Source organism: Calonectris borealis, chromosome 1 (genome assembly GCF_964195595.1).
Source record: "Calonectris borealis chromosome 1, bCalBor7.hap1.2, whole genome shotgun sequence".
NCBI lineage: Eukaryota > Metazoa > Chordata > Aves > Procellariiformes > Procellariidae > Calonectris > Calonectris borealis.
The window spans coordinates 198,224,635-198,249,823 of record NC_134312.1 but is presented as its reverse complement, the minus strand read 5'-3'; the positions used below and the strand labels follow the sequence as shown (position 1 = coordinate 198,249,823).

Sequence of the window (25,189 nt, the reverse complement as noted above, 5' to 3'; positions counted from 1 at the left end):
TAATAACATGCTTTCCTGTGAGTTGTAATTTACTATAATTCTAAATATTCTATAGTTAAAATAACATTATCTAGTGTTTCTTAATGCTGCTATTTGCAGGGAACATGATTACTCCCTTGCCTGCCTTTCTAAGCACTTTCGTTATGTTTTAGATTAAACTTTCAAACCAGTAACTAATCGAAGTGTAGAAATGATCAGAAGAGACTGCAAAACTAAGTATTTGATGCTCATGCCAGTGACTTTTAAAAAAAAACAACTAAACAAAAAGAACCCACCCACCTCCCCCCCCCCCCCCAAAAAAAAAAAAAACCCAAACAAACTTTTTTTTTGTTTCCAGAATTGCTGTGCAAATGAGAATCCATTTGGCTTGCTTCCTTCTTGGACTTTGTTGTTGGCATTGGCGTGTTAGGTCAAGCTCTTGACTGAGTAATGTCTGTCAACTTGGTACAAATGCAGATTTGAAGCTAGAAATGGAGAGTATATTGCTGCAGTACTACCAGCCTTCCAATCAGAAAAGTAGAAGGCATACAGCTTAGAGATCTTTGAATTCACCACAGAGAAGCTTATAGAGATCTATAGAATCGTTTGCTTCATATAAGCAAATCATTGTGAGGCCACTGTCTTTGAAAGGTTGTAGCAATCAGGGGAGGTTCCTGAGGGGGAGAAAACAAATGTCACTCCAGCCTTCAAGAAGGGCAAGAAGGAGGATCTGAGAAATTACATGCCAGTCACTCTCGCCTTGATCACTGGGAATGTGATGAATCAAATCCTCCTGGAAGCCATTTCCAAACATTTGGAAGACATGAAGGTGATTGGGAGTAGTCAGCATGGGTTTATGAAGGGGAAATCATGCTTAGCCAACCTGAAAACCTTCAATGACTAGCTCGATGGATGGGGGAAGGCTTTCAACGCTGCATCCCATAACATCCTTGTAGACAAACTAATGAAGTACAGACTAGGTAAGTGCACAGTGAAGTAAGGTGGATTGAAAACTGGCTGAGCTGATGGGTTTATAGTGGGTTCATACTGGAACCGTACTGGGTTCAGTGCTGTTAAACATTGTCATTAAAGACCTGGACAATGGGACAAAGTGCACCCTCAACAAATTGGCAGATGATTTCCAGAGGTGCCTTCCAACCTCAGCCTTTCTGTGAATGTGTTATATCTTCACCATTTGACCTGTCTTGAAAAATTCGATTAGTGCTTTTTTCAAAATCTAAAATCCAGCTCATGACAAATCAATAGAAGAGAAGCTTGGGGGGGGCGGGGGAAGTGGGAGCCGGTGTGAGTAAGAAGAGTATGAAAGATCAAATAGCTCATGTGGAATAAGGAACAATGTGAAGAAAGCAGTGAAATACAAAACCTTTTCAGCGAAGGAGGACATTTTTGCGACGTATCTTGACTGCAGCATGATGAGAGGTAGAACATGGTGCCATTTTCTTTTCCTGAGGAAAAAAGATGATGTATCCCTATCCCTAAGTTTTTTTGGAAGCTGTGTGGTCATAAAATGAAAGATATATTACTACTGGATCATCAAATTGTAACCAACTTTGAGTATGAAATGCTTTTGTAACCACAGTATCTCTAGAGAGAGATACCAGAGTCTTGAGGGATTAAAAAATTTGTCATTTCCATAGGATTAAAGTGTTAGAGATTCATATTTTTAGACCTCTCTTGGATTAGCCCTACGTCTTTTGTTTTTAGCTGGAATACTATTCCTATTGTGCTAAAGGTAGCACTGAAATCAAATGGAAAAGATAAATGAAAATACAATATTCAGTCTACTTTTCCAGTTGTATTTGTGTCTTCATTGCAAGACTTCCTGGTGATTTTGTAAATTGTCCATCTTTACAGATAGTGAACAGATTTTTTTGTTTGTTTTAATTCGTAGGCTACCGCCATTCAAGCAATTCTTGAATATGAATGTAATTTTTCATAGCTTTTTACAGGTTGATCATCTTTAACCTCAGATCCTGTAAGCAAGTGCAAGGTCATTTAACAAGTTTTAAGTAAGGATTGTGAAAGGATAGAGTAAAACTCCCAAGATTTATGATAATGTGTGAGATGAACAGATACACCTGAAAATAATTTTTATCCAAGCAACCAGTGTTTAGCAAAAATGGGAAACCAATCCTAAAAGTTCTTGATAATCTTTTACCACACGATACTGTTATATTCCCATTTATAGTAAGATGAAGTGCTGAACAGGGGAACTTTTGGTAGATGTTTTTCTGATTGCAATAAAAAGCTTGTTTATAAGCTTGATTCAAACAAAAATAGGGGTGCAAGGAGAGGTCAGAAATCTCACAATTTCAAGAACATTTTCCAAATCCACCTCTCTTAGACTACTCCTTTTATTCAAAGCCTCGTTTGTTTGATGGTCAAGTCCAACTTTATCCAAGTATCACAAAGATAAGTAATTTTCTTTTAGCCTTTCATTATCTTCTGCAGGTGTTTCCAAAGGGTCTGACTATACCGGTTTGTCTGGTGTACCGACTTCTGTTACGTTTGTTGGAACCTAAATTTAGTTTATCAATAACTTTCTTGCCTCTCAGCTCAGTATTTCTTTTTCCATAAATAATTCTCAAGATACTTAATCCTCCACAGTGATAAAAGCTAAGTCCCACAGCCTTGTCGTTTACAACTGACAGTGATACTGGCAACACTTTTTTGCTCTATTCATGAACGTATCTTGTTTTGAAACTGCAGTAGACAGTCTTTGTCCAAAGTTTAAATGGAAGATCAAGGTGGAGCAATGCATATATTATTAGAAGAGCGTTGCTAATTTACCTCGCCAATAATGTGACCAAACCTAGGCAGACTTACTTTTAGACTGTTATTGGCTAGAGGAAATGCAGGTAAAGTTTCTGAATTTGGGGTTTCGTAGTCCATGAAAACTTCTCCATCAGAGAAGTACAAGGTGCAAAAAGGAAACAGGAAAAAGTAAGGCTGCTTATTTAACCACCACGTCTTAGGGACAAATGAGTACAACACAGATGAGTATTTAGAGACATGAAGTTACATTACATGATTATTGATATTTTAGTGAGATATTTTTCACTTACCTGCTGCAGAACTGTCAGACAAAAGAAGCAATGGAAGCAGAGTATTTTTTCTATGTCATTGTAAATCATGTGATCTCGGACCAGTTAATAGGTAGTGAAGAACTGTTGCAAAGGGGGAACTTCACATTTGAGGCTGAAACTTGTAGTTTTTCTTCATATGGCTACAAATGCTGTTGTGAAGAGTACTGCTTCTGTTTTCTCACTCCTCCTTCTCCTAGAGCCCTTCAGTGCTAGATGGAGTGTTTCAGGACTGATCTTTATAACCTTTTACATCTTTACCTTACGGGGTATCAAATCAAGGCAGGCCTTTTGAGTGCCTTTCATCAAGAATTAACGTCATTGTAGTGGCTTTTGAGAAGTTTGTCCTTGTTTGTTAGAACATACATTTAATAACAGCACCAGAAACACATCGGTCTGCGTATTGCATACCGACTTCTAAACTGAAAACAAGGTGGTGCTTTGGAGTTTTAGATAGGAGAAACGATAGCATTGCTACTACAGTTCCTAGGAAAAATAGCTGAAAAAATGCAAATAGTGTTGCATGTTCCACAGTAAAAAACCTTTATGTTGGTCTACCGATACTGTGTGGCCGTAGCCTGGCTGCCTAAGGAGACAAAGCTTACCCGGGCATGGCTTTTTTTTTTTTCTAGTTCCCCCAAGTAACTTTTGTATCTGTTAGCAAATTTCAGAGACATTTGGTAAAATGATATGGTATTAAAACAGTCAAATTCTTTCAAATTTAATGAAAAGCAGATGTCAAATAGAGGAGGACATGCATTCTGGAAGAAATACATTGAGAGTTGCACCATTTCAGTTTGGCTTGTTTGCACTCTAAAGATCGCTGGGCATTCATAGTGCACGCCTCTCTCTGCTGGCTCTGTACGCTTGGTCATCGAAACAGATGGCAGGTGGGAAAGGAGGTTGAGGATTCTGGATGTGGGAAAGAAAGGCATAGGAGAGGGCTGGAATGTGGGCAGTGAGAAATGCAGGAGGAAGATCTAGGTCTTAAATGCTGAGGATGTGGGCTTCAAGACCTGCACCTGTTAGAGGACACCTCGTCTTGTTAAGAAGCTCCAAGCAGAAACATTCCGTGATGAAAAAGCGAACAGGTGAATTAATAATACATAAAGTATGTAAAAGATTAAAAAAAAAAAAATCTTTTTTTTTCAGTGAAGTCTTTTAACAAAGATTTCATATCTTTGTTCTTTATTGGAATTATTGAAACCTTACAAGTGTGCTTTACCCCTTCCCCAAGAGAATAAGGGCTGATCAGACTGTAATATCTTGATGCCAATAAGATTAAATCAGCCAAACTTATGAACAACTTCTGTTAACTATGAAGAATGCTCAAAAAGGCACTGCCCATTTAAATTTATATATAATATATCTCTTCAGCAGGATCTCCGAATGAAAGTACGGAAAATCCTATAGCAGACTGATTTAATTGGGGGCAAGGAGAATATGTAGCAAAGCAGAAAGTTAAATAATTGAAAAATTTTTTGTAGGAAAATTACATAGGTAATATAAAAAGTGTTTCGAAAAATGAATAGGTGTTTCCCAAGTAGTATCACGTTTAACCAGAAAATGTCAAGGATTTTTGTGATGAATGTTTTAATAAGAATGTGTAGAGTGAAGAAAAGTTTGTGGTGGTGTTTTTTTGTTTTTTTTTTTTTTTTTTTTTAATAAGGAAAAGTATTTTGTGGGGGATATTTTCGATCCCCATATTGCTTACAAAAGCAATACTACTTACAATTGATGTTGGTGTATATGGCACTTTGTTATTTCTAACTATGTGAGGAAAACTGGACTATTAAGAGATTTTGAAAGGTTTACTCAAGTACATTACTTGTGAAGTTGTAGGAGCTCCTTGTGAAACTTGCCTTCATTGTTAAGTGTCCAAAAGGGTTGAGGTTTCAATTAATGGTTCTTTATTAAGCAACTTTCGCAAGAAAGTGTTTAAAAATGTGGTGTTCTGAAAATCTTCAGTCAGCTACCCAAAATTGTCTGGCAGCTGAGGGATCTCATTACTTCGTATGTGCTGAACTTGGCATTTTCAGTCAGTCATAAATTCATTTAGTAGTTGTTACTGCAGCAATCTCGGAGTCCATTTATACTCCCTCGCAAAGGCTTCAGAAGAGCAAGTAAGTTGTTTGCAAAAGGAGTGTGCGTTAAAACCTGTGCTAACTTCACACTGTCAAGCAGTACAAAAAATGGGAGAGGAGGGGAGGAGGAGCAGCAGCGGCAGCAGGATGTAGCTGTTTGGATGTACGGAAAGATGGTCAGATGACCGTACTCTTCTTTTTCCACCTCCAGATCATTTTCCTGAGTACTTATATTTATGCTGTCATCATAACAAAAATGAAGAATTGTAAGTTTTCTATATTTCACAACGATTTTTTATTGAAATATTAGAAAATATTCTGCTTTCTTCTAGTTTCAGTAGCTGAGGATTTTTGAATACTGCAGGGGAGATTTCTTCCTAGCAAGTGTAGTTACTCATCATTGTTCTTGAATTTCTGCACTTTTCAAAAAGCAGGATGTCCATGTGCAGAACCAACATTCTTTGTATAAAGAGGGCTCACTCCTTAAGGTGCTATTTTGTCAAATTTGGATTTGGTAAAATATTTTTGCTATTGCTTTTTTCAAGCTTAGAAATACTTCGACTTTTTTGAATTCCAAGGCATTTAAGTAGCTTGATAACTGAAGTAGAGTGATGTAGTAAGAATTATATTGACTAATATAATTCATATATGGATACCTGATATATAGATAGTTTTTATATCTATCTGTGTATATATATGATTATTTTTTTTGAAGTCATTTTAATCTGGTTTTATCTTTTTGATAGCAAAAGTCCTGCCTGAATTAGGTGAAATTTTGGGGATGCACATACATTAACTGATGGGCAGACTATACTAGATTTCTTTCTTCTCTGTAGCTTTTAACTTGTTCTTTTGTTACTAGCCTGTTTTTTAATGTGCTGGCTTTCCAAGATGGCCAGATATCCGATTGTGGTGCTGGAAGGAGAGTAATGTGAGTAAGTAATCCTTCGCTGTTTGAAGGCTAGCTCGGTCATCTCAGTGCATTGTCACACAGTAGTGGTAGGTAAACTGGCTGAAATAACTCTTGTATCCAGATATAAATACAAATAGAGGTGAGACTTCTACAGAGGAAAGGCATTCTAGATACTTTAGATCCGATTCCTATCGTAAAGGTAATGAGCTGTACTAGCCAGATGGAAAAAGTATCAACATAACTTTTGGTTCTGACATGAGAGAGAGGTATGGAGGACCAGAAGCCCTTTGATCACAAATGTACCTTTGAAGTAAGCTTAGTCAATAAAAACCCCGCAGTAGCATTTAGTAAAAGCCCTAGAGTATGATTTTTAGAAACACTTAGATGCAGTTTAGTTTTGTTGTTTTTTTTATTACTAAATACCTTGTTAAGGTTGTGACAAAGTTATCACTGCGTAAAATACTGTGGAAGTTAAGAATATAAATTGTTCAAAATACAGAAAGAAGCCATAATGATTGTTTTGTCTGCATCCTGCTGTAGAAAAAAAATGCCATTCTCTATATGAATGATCTATACTCATAATATAGAGGAAAAGTTGAAAAGATGATAAGAAAACAGTAGTTTGATTAAATCTGAGCAGTTGCAAAGTAGCCTGTGAAAAATTCACTGTAAATAGGGCACGCTTATCCCATATAAAAGCTTGCTCTGTATGAACTCTCAACTTTATCTGACTTGCTCTGAACATGAGTGACACAAAATGTAATCTTTGGGGCATTGTTTGAAATATCATTTTTGTTCTGTGCACAAAGGTAAGCAAGAACAAGTAAGCACAAACAAAGCCCAGCCAACCACTGTAAAATGCATAGTAATAAATTGCGTAGGCTTTTACCTTTTTTATTTTGTCTTTATCCAAAACAGGAGGAGTTATGTATTAGTCAATACAGGTAGGGTGATATGGAAATGATTAGAGTACTAGTTAAATGAAAAACAAAAATAAAATAGGGCTGTTAAGGAAAACAGCATGGGCTACCATAACTGCATGTAAACTGAAGAATAAATAAGGCAGTTTTCTTCCTTTGTGTGAAGGTGTGAGATTACAGTACTACTGAATGCCTGTCAACCAGCAGAAGCTGCTCCAACAGAGTGAGCGAGCAAAAACAGTACTCAGTGTTTTTATTACCCATTCAAAATCCTCACTTGTAAGACAGAACTCTAAATTGAAAAAGGAGATGGAATTATATCCGGAATAAAGTAGTACCTAAAAAACAGTTTCCGTGCACGCTCTCCTCTTGCTTTTGATCCTGCTGTGATGTGTCCACAGCATCCAGAGTCGTCCTGACCTATGGAGAGAGTAATCGCTTGTGTAGCAAAACCCGCAGGAAATAGATTTCTGCAAGACTATTTGTTTTAATTTATTAAGTTTGTTGTTACACTTCTGAGTGATGTGTTAATGATATTTGACATGATAGCAGCATTTTCCTGCAAAGTTGCTGGAATAATCTGTTTGCCTATGATATCCACCTTCCCTTCCTTGAACTTAGTACAGAAAGTCACGTCCTGCAGCTTGTCCTGATGTGCATTTTTAGGGAGTGGGAGAGTTGGCCTGAAAAGTATAACTAGATTTTTTTTCTCTCAACTCTAATTCAGTTCCAATGAAAGTAATAGAAACACCTGTGTATTAGGCTGTGCACGGGCTTTAGTAAGTTACACTGCCCCACGTTGGCAGTAATTGAGTGACAGCAACTGAAAGAAATTCTTGGAGTTTGTTCAGAGCATGAAAATGTAATAGTGAGGCCAACAGCTTTCATCAGGCTGAAACAGAGATAAAATATAGCGATGGTAACAAGCAGAAGACTTCCTGGCATAGATATGGCATCCCTCTATCTTCTATCCTATCCAGATACTTTCTGTACTTCGAAAATTTTTAAGCATATGAGCCTTGATAATTAAGGTTTTTGGTTTTGTTTGTCTGATAGTTTTAATGGTTCCTGATTTTAATGAGAATTTATTTAGATGCTTGATTTTTTTTTTTAAACAGCTCTGAGATGGTCTTTATAAGAAGATAATTAACAGGAAGTATTAAATTAAAATAGATTTTTAAAAAATTTTCCAGTGCTTTTCACAACTCATGTCTTTTTAAAATTAATTTAAAAAGAAGATATTAATGTTTAGATTTAATACATGTTGGGTTCTGTGGAGCCATTGTTTTCACCAGTGTTTGTGGTGGTCTTTTGATGATAATTTATTTTAAAGCCCCAGATCAGTTGATAGATGTGACTGAAATTAATTATTTTAATTGTGAATGCACACCTTTGAATTCAAGGAAATAAATTAACTCCAGAAAGGTGCTGATACTGTCATTTGAATATGGTTGCCTTGACACTTTCATTGTGCTAGAGTACTATTTAGCACTGAAGTAGTCAGATTTGTTTAAAGTGGAAAGAAAATTGAATTCTTTTCTTTAACCATAAAATGTTCAAAAAAAATCAGTTCCAATCCCTAAGAATGCAATAGGGGAGCATCCCGTGTTGATAATAAGGAAATGTTTTGGTGTATGTTATGATTACCTGAGGATCAACAGGGTTGTTCAGACAAATCTACCTTAAAAGCATGAATGTTTTGTGGGTCACAGACCCTGAGATGGGGTGTGAATTTTGCAAGGCTAGCTGAAGGCTAGTAGGTTTTTGCTGCACAGTTTTACTTGTCACAGGACCTAACTGGGAAGTGATAAACCACATCAGTAGTTTAGATTTCTACCCCTGTGTCACAAAAGTGCTCTTTCAAGTAGGCTACAATTTAGTAAGCCCTTGCAGTTGTCTTTCAAAACCTTTTTGATTTTTTTTTTCTGTGTCATTGAATTACAAACTTCACAGCAAGACATTTTTAACTTATTTGTGTTTCGTGCTTCTCTGGTACTCGCTCACATACAGCTGAAGAAGTTGAATTTTTTTTTGTATGATTATGCAGTTGTGCATTTGAATCTATTCCTGTATTGTTTAATATAATGCTTTGAAGTCTAAAATATTAAAAAGTCATTCATTCTAAATCTTAATAGAATCATTTTTGAGGCCATGATTGCAAAAGCAAAATAATTTAGGGATAAAAGCACTTTGCTTAGTATTGTTCTTTTTAAGTTAAACGGCTTTTTTTAAGCAAAAACCAATGTTAACACTTTTTTCAATTATCTTGGCTCATCACAAGTAGAAATGGGAGGGACGGGTCAGTTCTGAAAATTGGTGGCACAGCCATTAACGATGCACAAATATTAGTGGTTAACAAAAGTCATTGGTGTGACTCGCCCCATCACTGTGAACCCTCTACTGAGTAATGTTTTAGTAGCCGTACTCTTAAGCATGGGATTGTCCAAATGAAAATTGGTTAGGATGATACTAAAACCTTACTAAAAGGTGCATGATAATGGAGGTATAAAGAGGGTGAGTCTGTTCATAAATATACATGGGACTACTGCAAATAATTAATAAACGTGGGGGGAAAAAAGGTAGCATCTACATTATAATGTCATACATAATTCAAAGGAATTTTGGTTACTCATCGATAGGTATGTTTAAAATCAACCTTTGAAAACTAATGAGTTTAGAAACAGCCTAATAGCAAAAAATATGTGGAGTAATAGTTCCTACAGACCTGGTTTGATGCTAAAAATAATAAATATCAAAGATCACAATGGCTAAGCTGTCCAAAAACGACAGGTTTTTTTCATTACTGCTTTGATGAGTAAAACTTAGTGGAAGGAGGACCCAACAGCAGAATGCCTTTCCTGGAGCTTGAAAAAATGTCCTGTGATTTCCGGACATCTAATATGCAGATAGAGAAAATAAGTAATCATCTCCTGCTCCTATGAATAACTTGCTGTGAGCAACAGGAATGCTGTCTTTTTTTGATATGATCACATCTCATCAAGACATAGATTGCTATAATTTTCATGGTTTTTGCATTTTTATCTTCAAAATAGAAAACCAAGTAAGTTCCCCTCTGAATCAACACACACATTTTCAGTGTATGTTAAGAAGCAGTAAGTGACTGCAATGTTTGTTCAAATGGAACAATGATTAAAAAAAAAAAAAAGAAGTAGCAGTCCTGCAGAAAAGATGTGAAGAAAATGCATGGCTCGTAACCTTAATATGAATCAATAGCCTTACACAGCGAGGTAAAACCAGGTACCGTACTGGGATTGTATAAAGTGGAAGATGCTGTGCAAGGCACGTAAAACGATCCCTCTGCTGTATTTAGCATTAGTGAAGCCTCAGCAGGAGCAGTGCGTAATTTGAGGCACTCGAGTTCAAGCAAATAGGTGGCCCAAGGCAGAACAGCTAGAGGGAAGCAACAAGAATGATTGTACATCTAGAAAACATAACCCACTAGGAAACACGAGCAGAAGAGACTTCTTTTAATCTAGGTGATGGGACTGAAGAGAGATGTAGATCTTCAGAAGTGTAAGAAGTCCTTGCGGTGAAGGAGTGGTTGTCTACTCTTTCTGCTGATGTATAAGAGAAGAGGCAATAGGAGTAACCTCATTTGTTGCGTTAGAAGGGAAGGAAAAACACTGCGGTAGAGAAGGGTGAAAGAGAAAAGATTGCCTGGGAATTGTGCAGCCTTCCTCATCAGAGACTTTAGGATCAGGGTGAACAGAGAGCGGTATCATCTGTCAGGTCAGGCAGATGGAAGAAGGTGACTGCCTGAAGTTCTTCATAGGTCTATGAACCTGTTGGTATAGCCTCTGGTTTTTTTAGCTCCTTTATTTGAAATTAGCCTGCTTCTTAAGATTTCTGTTTGCACTTTGCAAATAATGATTAGATTAGAAGTACCTAAAAATATTTCAGTGAGGATCTTTGTTCCCTCTTCAGTAGTAATAGTGATTAAATGCACAAGTTGAGGATTTGTCTAGAAATCGCACAAGGAGTCCTACAAAGCCAGATCTAGGACAAGATAAGATTTAGTGCTGTGCCGTGGTCCACGAGGATGAATTATTCCCCTGCTGCTGAGGTGGGCTGTTGCGGGGGGAAGGGTGATTCTTCTTAAATTTCCTTCTATGGGGTTGTCAGAAAGTTGTTTTGATGGTCTCTGAATTACTCAGCTGTACATCGCTGCATGGCTCCTCACATTCAGTTTAGGATCATAACAGCTTTCTCATTTGCATTTGTCTGGCATGAGTGAATTGTTTTACTTGAAAGCAAAAGTAAATATGCCTTTATTAGAACAAAAATGAGTGACTTTAAAAAGCTGATCACTTGTAGTTACAAAAAAAATGATAGCTGTAGTAGTATGTATGTAGTAGTGTGTTTTCAGAACACAATATAAAAATTGCTGAAAGATTTTTTTCCACTTGCTCAGCCCAAATGATTTGAATAAGCACTTTAAGCTTTCATTTTCTCTGGATAATTAAAATTAAACTGAAATTTAACAAATTAAACTGAAGTTTGTCCAGATTTCTCCCTTCTGTTTCTAATGACTGCTTATTTTTCTTTGCAAATAAATTTCTAATATGTAATGAGTTGCCCAAAGAGACAAATCTTTTTTCTCCAGATGGTGGACTTGAGTCAAAGTTACCTAACAACAATCTCTGACCCACGTTTTGGCTTTTGTTAGTGGACTTGACTGTTTTTCAGTCCTCAAAATGCTTATGTTTTAGGAACGCCAGTACTGTCCCTATACGGCTTTGTGGTAGATATTCCGCTGTTGAATTTAAATACTGATTAATGGTCTTGTTTGGAAAATTCTTTCAACTAACGATGTTGTTCCAGGCTACTAATGCAATGATTTTAGGAATGGGAACCTTCAGAATAAGACCTCTGATTTTAAATTTAATTTTTTTAAATCTTTAACTGTGATGTTGTATCTCTTTACAGTGATGTGACTATATTTTTGTCTGTAGTAAGAATCTTCTGTTTCAAACAGAGCTGTTTCAGTGAAGGGCCTTTGACTCTAGAAAGAGGTGAACTGCTGTGAATGGTTATTCCAGATCGACTGAGGCTTTTTTTTATTTTGCAGCTTTAGAAGACTCCTACACGGATTTCTAAATTGTCTGTATCTTTAAACGTTTTCTGTAAATCCTGAGAGGAAAAAAAATCTGAGCGTGACTCAAGCTGTAGCTACTTATTTTGCTAACCAGTACTGTCTCATCTCTTTGTGCTTTCTCTTCTCATCTGTACCTACCTTGAACTTAGGGTAGAAGATCTTTGGGGCAGGAATTGTTACCCACTGCTGTGCTGATTAATCATCTGGCATAATGGAGTCTTTTTGTGAATATGGCTCCTTGTCCCTATCGAAATTCAAGTAGTAAAAATATTTTAAGGTAAAAACATCATGAGGATGTTATGAGCATTTTTGTAGAGTATTATCAACCTGTGAAAATGCAGGGAGAGAAATTATACTTTAGGTCAGTGTATTATTTATCTAAAAATTTTAGTGCCTGTGCAATGTATCGTTAACTCTACTCAAAAATATTAATTAGGCATGTAGTTTATTAACATCCCAGATATATTGAAGCAGCTTTTTTAAAAGATATGCATATTTTCTCTTTGAGTCACGGTGAAGCAATGGAATGGTTTATGTGGTGAAATGATGTGTTTTCTTACCTAGCAGTTTGAATTGCTTTAAACTTCAACATTAACTCTGAATTTAAAGATTTATGCTGCTTGTTTATTTCTAGGACTTTTCTAGAAACAATGAAAATCGAATGCTTTGTGAGTTGTGTGCCCACATACAGCATTTGTTTATGTTGAAGCAATACTTACCTGGAGTGTATGGCTTTATTAAAGAAAACAAAACGGGGTGGTGGTGGTGCGGGACGCAAGTTCTTCTGCATATCACTGAGCTAATGCAGCACAAGTTGGATCTGTTGTTACTGCTGTTGGAAGGATAATGGGATATATCTTACCTCTTTGATCACAGTCAAGCTATGGCATTTTCTTCTGTCTTTAACCTGCTCTCAGAGAAGAGATGCAGCACCTCAAATTCCTTTTACATATTTTGTATGTGGATTGTACAGTTTCAGAAATCCGTGTTGGAGCCTTTCATAAGCGGTAGTAACTAAGTTTCTCAAGGAAATTTTTTGCTGGATTATTATTTTTTTTGCACCTTGTTTTTACACAATATGACTTACTACTAGATTGATATCAAATTGTGATCTTCTGTCTCTTTGAACGTGATTACACCAGAGCCTGATAGATTCAGGAAGACTTGAGAATTTCCCAGAATACGTGTTTGGTAAATCATACTAAGATATTAGGATTTATTATATTAACTTTTAGGTAGCCTAAACTATCTTGCTGGGCTACTTTTTTCTTCAGATCAATTTAAACTGGGAAGTCAGAGCAAGAGCTGTAACTCAGCCTTGTTGTAATTCTTACGGTTCACAATTGAATAGGAGCCTCTGTTTTGTCCAGGATTTACAGTACGAGTGAGTATCTAAATAATTCCATTTCAAAACAAGTCTAGCATAAATTTTCAGCTTTAGTTGTGAATTTCCTGACTTTTTTCCCCTCAAAATAAACACTGCAGGTTTGATTTATGTAAACAGTGTTAGCATTTGAGAAATCTTCTTCTGACTGCAGATTCAGAGACTGGATTATGAGAAACAGGACGGCAGAAAATGTAGGATTAAGAAGTGAGTGGTTATGTTTCTAACCAGTGGAACTCTAGCTCAACTTTTTAACTCTCCACGCTACTAAAAGAAAGAAAGGGAAGGTGGAGAGAAAAATAATGTAAAGGCAATGCTTTCCAGTTTTGCAGCTGTCTGAATTGATACACACTTGTAAATAGGAATAATTTAGGTGATTTTTCTCTCCAATATAGAATGATGTGGTAATGTTTAATCTGCATCTCACTCAGGTATTTTTCTTCATGTAAAATGTGTCTGCAAACGTGCCGAATGACCCTGGGCAAAACATGCTGTAGAGCTGGCTTCCCACCCCTGTGCTGGGGGTGCAGGGTGGTGGGCAGCAACGGGACTGCCTCCTGCCAAAAGGATCTAGGGCGATTTTGGTAGAAGTCTTGGCGGCTCGGCGACTGCCAGCTCGTGGGTTGAGGACAGACACCAAGGTGTCAGTTAGGGAGCATGGTGCTGGAGCACACAAGCACCGAAAAGAAACGTGAGGAAGATGCAGTCAGGGAGAGCCTGTGTCCAGGTCCTTGCACAGCTTTACCATGACAGAGAAACTTGTCATTTTTATCAAAACAAAGTTGGTTTAAAACTGGCAAAACAAAGCTTAACTAACTTTTCAGAGACTAATGTTTAGGTTTATCGTGGTATATGTATTGTATATTTATTTTTTTTTCCACAGAAACCTGCTAATATTTTAGTTATGGGTGAAGGTCCTGAGCGAGGAAGAGTAAAAATTGGTATGTTTATATCTTTGATAAGTCCCAGTGTAGCATTTAAGTTAGAATGTTCTGAAGGTGCAGTGGTACCACCTAAAGTAGTCACTGTAATACTAGTATGTGCCTGGGCACATTGCCTAAATGCTGTTTGCTGAGTGACTGGCTTCTTGGTATTAGCCCCATGCACCAGTTCTGACGATGAAATGCTGTAGCCTCATCAATGAAAAGTGGAAAATGTCATTGTATTTTGTTTAAGTGGGTGTTTGTGTGGGGTGGGGGATTTTGGTATGGGGATAAAGATGAGAGCTAGCTAGGGGAAAGGAGGAGAAAGAAATGGGATTTTAAAATTTCCTCCATTTACCTCTGTAATGCCATGACATTATCTTGCTGCTGCTTACAAAATCTAAATAGGGAACTACTCATTACTACAAACGTTAAATTTTATAATGGAATCAAGGGTGGCATTTAGCCTACAAAATGTTCTTGAAAGGGTAGACAGGTCCCTTGGAGATAAACGCAAGGGATCCTAAAGTCCAGAAAACACAGTAATCCAGCCAAAATGCTTAGTGAGAACTATGGCTAAATGCTCAAACTGGGGTGTACCAGAGTAGGAAGGACCCAACACTTTCCCCACTACTGTAACATTTTCTGGTGGGAGTTACTGTTCACAGTGAGAGGATAATTTGTAGAACGTTAGTTGTTTTAAATTAAAGTAAATAAATAAACAAAAATTAACTGTAGTCTAACAGTAATAAGCTATACCACGCTGTGCGTTAGTGTGGCAGTTCTTTGATAGCAGACTGCTAATGCACAGCCTACTCATATTTGTTATGGTAATGCAGCCCCGTTTGGAAGGGTTTTTTTAAACCTAGTTCATCTTTTTCACTTCCCTCTGGCTTTCTTTATGAGATTATTCTTCTGCATTGTTGCTCTGTACTCTTACTGTTTTGTTTATCTGAACTATATTGTTAATCACTAGTATAATGATTCGGGGTAGGATTTTCTTGGAGCGTTCAGTGCTGCTCTCATCCTTCCCTCGCCCTTCGAAATCCAAGGAGCAGACGGGCCAGGGCTGAACACTTCTGCAGATCCTACCCTGAAAGTTTTTAATGCCCTTCCGAGGTTTAAGGTTGACAGTAGAGATTGAGGTCTTCTCCGTACAAAACAGGTACAGCATGGACAGCGGAAGGGAAAATTTCTTCCTATTACCTTATTCTTCAGGGAGCGGTTGCTTCCAAAATTGAGAATGTAGGTCGTCCTCTGGGCATGTTCATGTTCAACTGTGGTGGTGATATTTGCTGTACACAACTACTTGCTAGTAATTGCACATAGACCACCCATTTATTTCTTAATTTATAGTTTTGAATTAATTTGGGAATAAATTAGAGCACAACTAAATTTAGTCAGAGTCTGTTAATGGACAGGTGAAAGATTCTGTATCGGACCACCAGTCCTCTGAGCCATCCGTTCCCAGTGGGGGAAGAGGGAGGGGGACCCTGGATTTCTAAGTGTGTTATCAAAATGTAGATACTTTTTTTTCTTATTTTCTTAAGATGTTACCACAGCAGGAAAAGAATGCAGAAGTTATACCCATACCAAGGGCTTCCACTTTTCCAGTGTAACTAATCTTTCTAAAAAATACATAACTGGTATTTAACTTAAAATAATTTTTGTAGGCTTTTTGTGTCATTTTGAGTCATTCTCAAATTCACTTTCTGCCAACAGTTTTCCTTATTTTTCATACTTACTAGTGACTTGATCATATCTTGAGTAATCGATATTTTAATGTAGAAGACTGTAAAATGTTTCTGTTTTTAAATGCATTAAAACAATCATAAATAGGAACGCATATGAAAAAAAATCATTAAGGATTGTGTAGTCAAGTTAGAGACCCATATTTACACTGCAGTTTTCCCTCAACCAGTGAGCTGTAGCGTGTAGGTCCTTTTCCCTCAGAATGGCTACTCATCTCATTTCATTCGAGTCTTTTTCAGCATGTGTATATCCCTGCACCACAGAGTCCCTCTTTCTTGGGATTTGGGGAGTGGTGGGTCGGGAAAGTGATTCGGTGGGAGAAGGTGCATATTTTGGTGTCTACCCGTTTTTTTCCTGTATAACTTATATTGGTAGTTCAGACAGCTTTCTAGGCAGTTGTATACCACCAATTCTAAACAACAGTTTTTAATGATATAATGCCCCCAAACAGAATTTTAAAATCGTAGCCTAAATGGTATTTAGTACTGGTATCTTGATACTGGAAATACTTCTTGACAGAAAATTAGCAGGGAGGCAGATGCTGTAGGCTTAGTTGCTTTTTTTGTGTGAAGGAAATCTTGCTACAGCTAACTGCATGAAGAGGGAGCTTTTGTGATGTGTGTGTATGTATTATAAATCATTCTAACCTTTGCATTTTGCTCACATTTAAAACGCTGCTTCTTGAAAGACCATCCTGTAATGATGGAATATTTTACCGGACAATATCAGGTAAAATGAGTCAGGATTTACCAGTGTCCTGAGAGAAGTGAGTTGATGCGCTTTTTCAGAACAATGGTTAATTCTTTGTTCTAAATGGCTCATGTTAGTAATGATTTATAATGATATACTTTATAGGTGATGACATCCAGTAACTTCTACAAAAGCTTTAAGAAAATCTACTCACAGAATTCATATCTGCTACAGTCTGCATTTGTGTTTTATTTAGCACAGTGATGATAGCGCTAACAAGTAAACCTAATCAGTTCATTTAAAAAAATATAAATGGTAGTTTTCCTAAAATTTTAAAGCATCTCTCTTTGAATTTTGCAGCTGACATGGGCTTTGCCCGATTATTTAATTCACCTCTGAAGCCTTTAGCAGACTTGGATCCAGTAGTTGTAACGTTCTGGTATCGAGCTCCAGAGTTGCTTCTTGGAGCAAGGCATTATACCAAAGCTATTGGTAAGTAAATTGGATAAAAATTTACTGTTTTGTTCTTTATGCAAAGTGTACCCAAATATTGAAGCATTGATAAATAGTACAAAGGACAGTTGCTGAGTTAAAGGTACGTTACTGATTCTTGAGGAAATACTAAACTTTTACAAATTGTTTAGTTTACTATGGTCTCTGGCTAGATACAGGAATGAAATATTTCTGGGTTTTGGCTCCAAATGCCCTGCGATGCAATAGAATTTTATATGGCTTTCTCACAAGATTTTCATAAATGCTGTTAGAGGCTATACAAAATACAGATGCATCTTCAAACTATTAGTAGAATCCGTATGATGATGATGAGGCACAGTGCATTAATTTTATTGCAGAGGCTTTTACCTAGTGTAATAAATACATGAAATAAGGAACATACAGAATGGAGAATATATTAGCTGCACTAAACTGTAAGAATAAGCTGCATTTTAGCCTCTCTGTGTCTTTTTCAAAGCACAAGTGTGAACAGGAATTGCCTGAACTAGTGCGATGTGATCAGGGCAACGCCACAGACTAAGCTGTGATGCTGCATCAGGCGTATCCAGGAAAAACGAAGCCTCACAGAACGCAGGCACTGTGAGCGTGGCATTAGTTATATCAGCTTAATGTTGCATCCTCCTCACCCCTTAATTCATACTTACTGGTCTGAATTTTAACGCCTTTGGCATGGCGCGGTTGACTTCGCTCTGCCAGTCTCTGCTCTTGCCAGTTTGGGGGTGAGGGGTCGCTGACGGCAGGAGCAGTTGCGTGCTGTGACTGTAGGAGAGGGGGAATAGCCCAGCAGCAGGCTGGAGGGAGGTTCTCCTTTAGTGGATGTGAACAGCTTTGCCATGGAAGGGAGAGAGACTGTAGGAGAGAGGACTGGGAAGTTTTTTCTCTTGCTGGCTGGTTTAAAAGATATGTTAAAGCCTGGCAACCATTTTTGGGGAAATAACTTCCCCTGCAACGCTCCGCTTACTTTGCATGAACGTGGAGGTTGTACATTGGCGTACATGTTGTTGTTTCTGTAACCTGAAATTCTTTCCTGAGACCTTCGCCATTATTTTTTTTTAAATCGTGTCAGTGTTTTTGTCTGAAGTTCTAATGTTTATCACTTAAATGTTTTTTCATTTACTTTTCTGTTAATACTACATTTCTTTTACGGATTAAATACACTTCTTTATATGTTCCTTTAAATGTTCCGTGTATTTGCATGCTCCTTCACTTTACTGGCATTTTCTTCTGCTTGCAGTGTGTGAAACTGCATGGATGGTCATAGCCTTTAGTACATAATTTTTTTTCAGCATAGATAAAAACTGACTGTACACAAGCACTGAGTAATAGGGTTATGCTCTCTGCATCATTTGCTTTTGTCCTTGTTCATGACCTTTTCTTGTTCATTCAAGGTTCAATGTAGCATTACTTTATGTAAGTTAAAAATTGCATTTGTATATACTAGAAAAAAATCGGGAAAACAACTGGGAAAATTCAGGCTATCTGATTTTGCAGATTGGGACACAACAGTTAAAACAGGTTGTTTTTTTTTTTTCTTTTAATGAATGTTATCAGAAAAAGGGGTGAGGTACATGTGCATGGAGCGATTTTCTCTTTCTGCATTTGACTTATTCCGATATTGCTGCTTTTCAACTTGTATTTTCGGGGGCATTTAATACTTGTGAAACCCAGTGGCTGATCAGAGCGGGCACATTTCTTGGCGGGGACAGGATGGCAGTAAATGGGCAGCATGTTGGTTGGCTTTTCTTCATCTGTATTTTATGTGTGAACACTTACTGAAATAGTTTCCTTTGTTTCTTTTCTTAATCAAATTAATTTTTTACAGCAATAAATGGTAACTACACTTTAAAAACCCCACAAAAACTTGTATGATACTCTCTCCGCTCCTGTGTAGTTACTGAATTGTGTACCTCTATCCGTAGCTAAAAGGAAAAATCGAGGAAGTGTTGCACTTCTACAATAGAAACTTGAAATTTTCAATGCAGGGACCTTATCTCTGATAAGCTAAAAACTAACATTCTACCTCACCATGATGCTTTTGGAAAGATTAATTTGATTTTTTTTTTAATTTCTTTTCTCCTTTTTTAAAGATATTTGGGCCATAGGGTGTATATTTGCAGAGCTGCTAACATCAGAGCCAATATTCCATTGTCGACAAGAAGATATCAAAACTAGTAATCCTTATCACCATGACCAGCTGGACAGAATATTCAATGTAATGGGATTTCCTGCAGGTACATACTGTATTTTTTTTTAATCACTGCTATTCAAAGAAACATATCTGTATTGCTTTCTTTGCATATGAAGGTGGCAGCTGATCAAAGCAACAAAGCTGTTCAAACACAATCTTTATTTCATGAGTTATAAATCTAGAATCTAATGGTCATATTAGATATTTTTCCTTTTATTAATGATAGGATTATCTTTGCATGTACATGTACCAATGTTTTATAATTTTAAAAGGTCATGTTTAATGGTGGATGATTAAAAATCAGAAGGAATATTTCTGTGTTTCTTCAGTACTGATTATAGATTTGGAAAGTGACTGATGATTGTATGAAACCTAGCAAAAATCTATACATTTAGTGAATATTACGCAGGTGTTTAACTCATGCTAAATTAAACATAGCGTTTGGAAGTAGGGGAGGATATTTCTGTTTTTTTTTTTTCCCCCCTGGTAGAAAGCTTGTGATACGGAGAAAATTTCTTTATTCCAAACTGGAACAAACCGGTTGCATGAACCAAAACAAATTACAATGTGGATATCACTTGTTGCATTTTCTCCTCAGTGTTGGTCATATCTTGTTTTTCTACAGGCTGTCTTGCATTTTTTCAGTTAATGCTTTGTCTGCTGGTATTCGCATGATTGCAGATGTCAGAATAACAGGGGCCTTATTTTTACGTTTTGGTCATCTTTTCCTCACTGCTTGTAATCCCTGCTGTTGTCCATTCACTATTAATCTTTTTCTTTACTGTTCTGCTGGACTTTCTTCTTCCTATCACATGAATTTTGTGATCTTTATGTTTGTGTGGTTCTAGAATTTTGTTATTAAATTCACTGTTATTTTTCCCTTTGACTTTTTTTTGTCTTGTATGTACTTCATTGCTTCTATACTGCTGTATGAGATTCCTGGAAGGAATATGCCTTTGCATATAAGTAGTTTTATTTTCTTGAAAAATCTCCCTTAATTTTGCTTCTTTAAGCAATACTGTCCTTTTCTGCTTTTAGTGTAGAATTTTACCTTTTTCTTATGCTTTTCTTACTTCATTTGGGTTTTACATTGTCTTTGTATAGCTTACATAAATAGATGATACTCTCATTATTGTTTTCTGATTGGTTTAAATAATCCTTTCTAATGGTCTGCATTTGATTTTTGAAGGTCTTTGGTTCTTACCAAGAATTACTGTCTTCCATTTAATTGCAGCAAATTTTTTGCTTTTTAATTGACTCTTGCCATATTCGAAACTGTTTCACACGTCTTTGGGATAGGGGATAGGGAAAGAGGAGAATCTTTTATTTAAATAAATAATATTTAAATAATTAATCTCTAATTTATTTATTCGCCTAGTATTTTTAAGCTCCCAGTGTTCTGCAATTGTGATAAGACTTAGTAAAGATTTGACTTGAATCAAACTATTTGCCCACAGAGCCTTTTCAGGAGTTACGGAGTGTAACACATTTGAGGCTAGGTGCTGGTAGTGATTTTTTTTGTTTCATTTTTAAATCCATTTCAGACTTTGTCTACACAGAGAAGTTGAGATGAAATATTCTTTAATTTGAGTGTGCAAATGTTACTTTTTCTTAACCTTTTGTTGGCTAGAAGTATTTCTTCTACGTTGAGACAGCAGAAATTTACACAGTACCCCTGAGCATTTTCCTGTAACTAAAGACAGTGCTGTTAGAATGGAAGATCCCTTAGACGGAGACAGCGTTTGCAGGAGTCTTGTGTGCTCCTGTCCCAAGATCACGACTGTGCCTGAATAAATTAAATGACAGTCCTGAAGGGTGCAAGCACAGCGGCCAACATGTTTTTTTCTTCTGGGTTGTGTTCTGGGCATATGGTGATCTTCACTGTAGCTGGCGGCTGTTTTTTTAAAGTTCTTGAGTTAATTAGCACACAGCTGGAACCTCTTAGGTGTTGGTATTGTGAAGAGGTGATGTAGGAATATGAGCCAAGGAGTACAAAGAAATAAGTAACTGCAAGGTTAGAGAAGCAGACTGAAAAAAAAAGAATCAGGGCTATGGAGATACTTGGAAAGCCTTTGTTTTACTGGGGGGGGAAGAAAAAAAAATTATTAATAAATACTGATTTTGCAGATAAAGATTGGGAAGACATAAAAAAGATGCCTGAACATTCAACTTTAATGAAAGATTTCCGGAGAAACACGTAAGTCTGCTTTGAGTTGAGCCTTCTTAAAAAAGCGTATTTTACTTCCTACCCTAATTTTCTTTAGCTCAGGTTGTTTTCTGTGTAGACGCCAAACAAGGACTATGAAATGGTTATGACTTAGATTGTGAAAAAAGAAAAATAAAGTTGTTTCGTAATGGTGAACTTGGCCTGTTGAGGCGGTGTGAATCAGAAGAGTAGCCAGAGACAGACTGTAAATGGTAAGGTGGCAGGTGTGAAACTGGTGATGCCAGTAAGACCCAGCACGGCTCTGAAGATTGCTAAGCATAGCTTGTCACAGCTGCTTCCAAATCTGTGGTACTGGAAATTATTTTTCTGTGGTAGCTGTGTTGCTACATAGAAGGGATCTGGTAACCTTATACTGTTTCCAACAAACTGTGGGTATAATTGTTGGGTTTGGTGTCTAGGGTAGCTTATGAAGGCTAAAGAAAAGAATACCTTTCAGTTTTGTTGTCATATTGCCAGAGTCTAATACCCGCACTTAAGACCCTACCTTGTTGCCTTGTTTCCACGCTGAGGGATTTGGGGCTGTACTGTTACATACATTTCTTGTATCTGCCATGCTGTTGTAACCATCTAGAAACCTTATTTCTGAGCTCCTCTTCAAGAAAGTGAATTCATGGATGTTCTTGTAGCATCCTGTACGTTGCAGAAGAGTGTTAAGATGGGCTTAGTATTTATCTCCGTGTTTACTGGCATTAGAAATATACAGAATGAAACTGTCTAGTAGCAAAATTGCTAAAAGGCAATTTTAAATTGCCTTTAAATCCAAGTGATAGTTCGGTGTCTGTATGTGGGTTAAAAGTGTGCTTTTTTGTAGATGTGATGTGTTTTTACAAGCATGTGAGGGAAACAGATGCATTTCTGTAGCGTCTGAATGTTTTTTAAGCAATCACTGGTGTTGGTAGTTGGGGTTTTTTCCTGCTTAGTGGATTAGCAATGGAGACTAAAATATTCTCATCAGTGTTTCATGGCTCCTAAGAGAGCTTCGCCGTATCAGATTTGCATATTAGAAGTATCACATTTTTTTTCTTTCTCTAGGTATACCAACTGCAGCCTTATCAAATATATGGAAAAACATAAAGTTAAACCAGATAGTAAGGCATTCCACTTGGTAAGTTCTTGCATGCAAACCCTCATATAAGCTGCAGGTGTTCAAGTTGAGAGTTGAGCTGGTGTTAAGTATTCTGTGACTAACTTTATTTTATAAATAAAGTCAGGAATTACTGATACTCTGCAATCTGAAAATTGCAAAACCCCTTTACTTTCTCACATTCATAAAAAGATTCTGTGAGTCATTCACTGGATTAGTTTCTGTATCAAGTATATCAGAAGTTTTCAGTCTTTAAGTCATGCTAAGCTTGTAGTTATATTTGCAATGTTGCTGCAACTCTTACCCATTTTGCTGCTTTGCATACTTTTAACAGCCTATTTTTGATTTTAAAAATAATCCTAAATGCATAATTTCTTACATATTCATTATTAAGTCTTAGGCACTTTTGTTTAAAACAGGAAAAAAAAATTAACTCGAGACTTGAATGTTTAGTTTGGAAAATTTCAGTATGCCTTCCCAGTGGACCAATCCTCTGTAGCTTTCTTATGAAAACTTCCTAGTACTCTTACAACAATTGGTTTATCTCTAGAATGTCTAACTCTCTTTTATTGAGACTCTAGTTAAAATTATACATTGGCTCAGCCCTAGAAGTGCCTGTGTTACACTGTTTCAGATGTTACTCTATTGGGCCTTTTCTGCTGTGTTTTAAAGAACATTCCGGTTTCTAAAATCAACTTTATATAGAAAGAATTTAAGTATGTCTGGTCTCTCTGAATGAATCTGATGTTTCCGACTCAGATTAAATGTTTTCAGGCTAGAATAATATTTACGTAATAAGTTAAATATATTATTTGGGGGGGCAAGAGTGAGGGAAGAAAACAGGAAGCTTTTTGATCTTGGAGATGAGAGGAATAAAGTGGACAAAAGGGAGGATGGTTAAGAGGCCTGGGTGTCTGAGGACCCTGCGGCTTTTGTTCAAGTCATTGGAAGCTGTACCTTCTCTGATGATCAGACCCAAGGGTTTTTAAGCAGCCATCTTTTTTCTGTTCAGTACTTTCCTCCATACAAATTTTGGAATTTATCCTTCAGTCAGAGCAGCTTTGAGGCAATATTCTTCTTGTGGCGTACTGCGTGAGCATTTTTGAATAAGGGTTTCCAAGCAGATGACTTATACTGCACTGGTCTAAAATAGAATGTATATTCAAGGTTCAGATTAAAACCAAAAGTATAACCAGCTGAATCAAGTACTGATTGCAAGAAGTTACCTGGCAGTTTTATCATTATGCATCACTTGCTGTGAAGTGGCTCTGCTCTCTAAAGTTAGAAGTTGGTGAAATGCTAGAGATGTTTACATAAGCAAGGAAACTAGTCCTCTCTGGTAGAGATTTTGGATTTTTGTATCCACGCAGACCTGGAAGCTGCTGAACAGTCTGTATATTTGTATGTAATGCATAAAAAGTTTATGTTGATATGTGAAGAACTGAAGTGCCTGTCACACCCAGGCAAAACAGTCCATCCCATTTTGCCCATAATTCATCCAGTTTTGACCATGTGGCTACTCATAACAGAGCTTCATAAATGCATTTTTAGTATTTAGCAAGATGTTCTTATGTTTTAGTATGAGAATACTCTAAAAAAGATATATTTGACATAGCAAGTAGGTAATATCTCATATTCCTATCAAAGCCTAAGTAATATTTCTGAAAATTACATTACGTAGTTCAACAAGCAAAAAACAATGAACCTGAAGTGTGTGTTGAATATGATGTTTTGCATAGAATGGGGTTTGGATATAAAAACTAGTCCTTGGACTCTTAAGTAAAGCAAATTGAGTGAATTTGCCGATCGTTCTCATCAGCCACTATAGGCCGGTGTTCCACAAAACTATGCAACTGTGTGCATCAGTACTTACCTTTCTAACCCCACCTTCTTTGAGAACAAACATGCTGCTTGTCATCTACAAATTTGACTTGTAACGTATTTGGAGTCTAAAGCTCTCAAAATTAAGCTTATGTTGCTGTACCAAAAGCTGAAAGTGGCTAATTATCACTAGTGGTAATTGAGAAAACTCAGTCAGTTCTGCCTATTAAAATCAGTCGCATTAGATTTTCATATCATACCTAGGTGAGGTAAAAACCTTTTCCTTGCAACAACCTGTATAACATGGCCAGTGACTTCATCTTCAAGTAATGTAAGTGCTTTTCCCCTCCCTCGATTCCTCAACCATTTCTTTCTCACCGCTCTCCAGTCTGCTGGTTTAACACCAAGCTCAGGTAAAAGTGAGTAATTCAGGCTTTGCTATACATCTTGGTGGCCCATAAAAAGACTTTCTCTGAATGATCTATGAGCTG

General features: G+C 36.9%; 1 protein-coding gene across 15 annotated transcripts in view; it reads left to right on the top strand.

Moving 5' to 3' along the window:
* CDK8 (cyclin dependent kinase 8) overlaps window positions 1–25,189 on the top strand; it is an 84,935-nt gene that overhangs the window by 47,314 nt on the left and 12,432 nt on the right. For 8 of the 15 annotated variants that reach the window (XR_012672005.1, XR_012672004.1, XM_075139885.1 and 5 more), the window contains 5 exons: window positions 14,384–14,441; window positions 17,226–17,357; window positions 19,466–19,609; window positions 21,694–21,763; window positions 22,826–22,898. Coding sequence is in view for 13 of the 15 variants with exons in the window: in XM_075139885.1 (XP_074995986.1) it covers window positions 14,384–14,441; window positions 17,226–17,357; window positions 19,466–19,609; window positions 21,694–21,763; window positions 22,826–22,898 (477 nt within the window). In the remaining 2 variants the exon portion in view is untranslated. Of the gene's footprint in view, window positions 1–405; window positions 960–5,414; window positions 5,434–14,383; window positions 14,442–17,225; window positions 17,358–19,465; window positions 19,610–21,693; window positions 21,764–22,825; window positions 22,899–25,189 lie in introns of those variants that run through there. The other 7 variants (XM_075139891.1, XM_075139893.1, XM_075139895.1 and 4 more) reach the window with 5 other exon arrangements.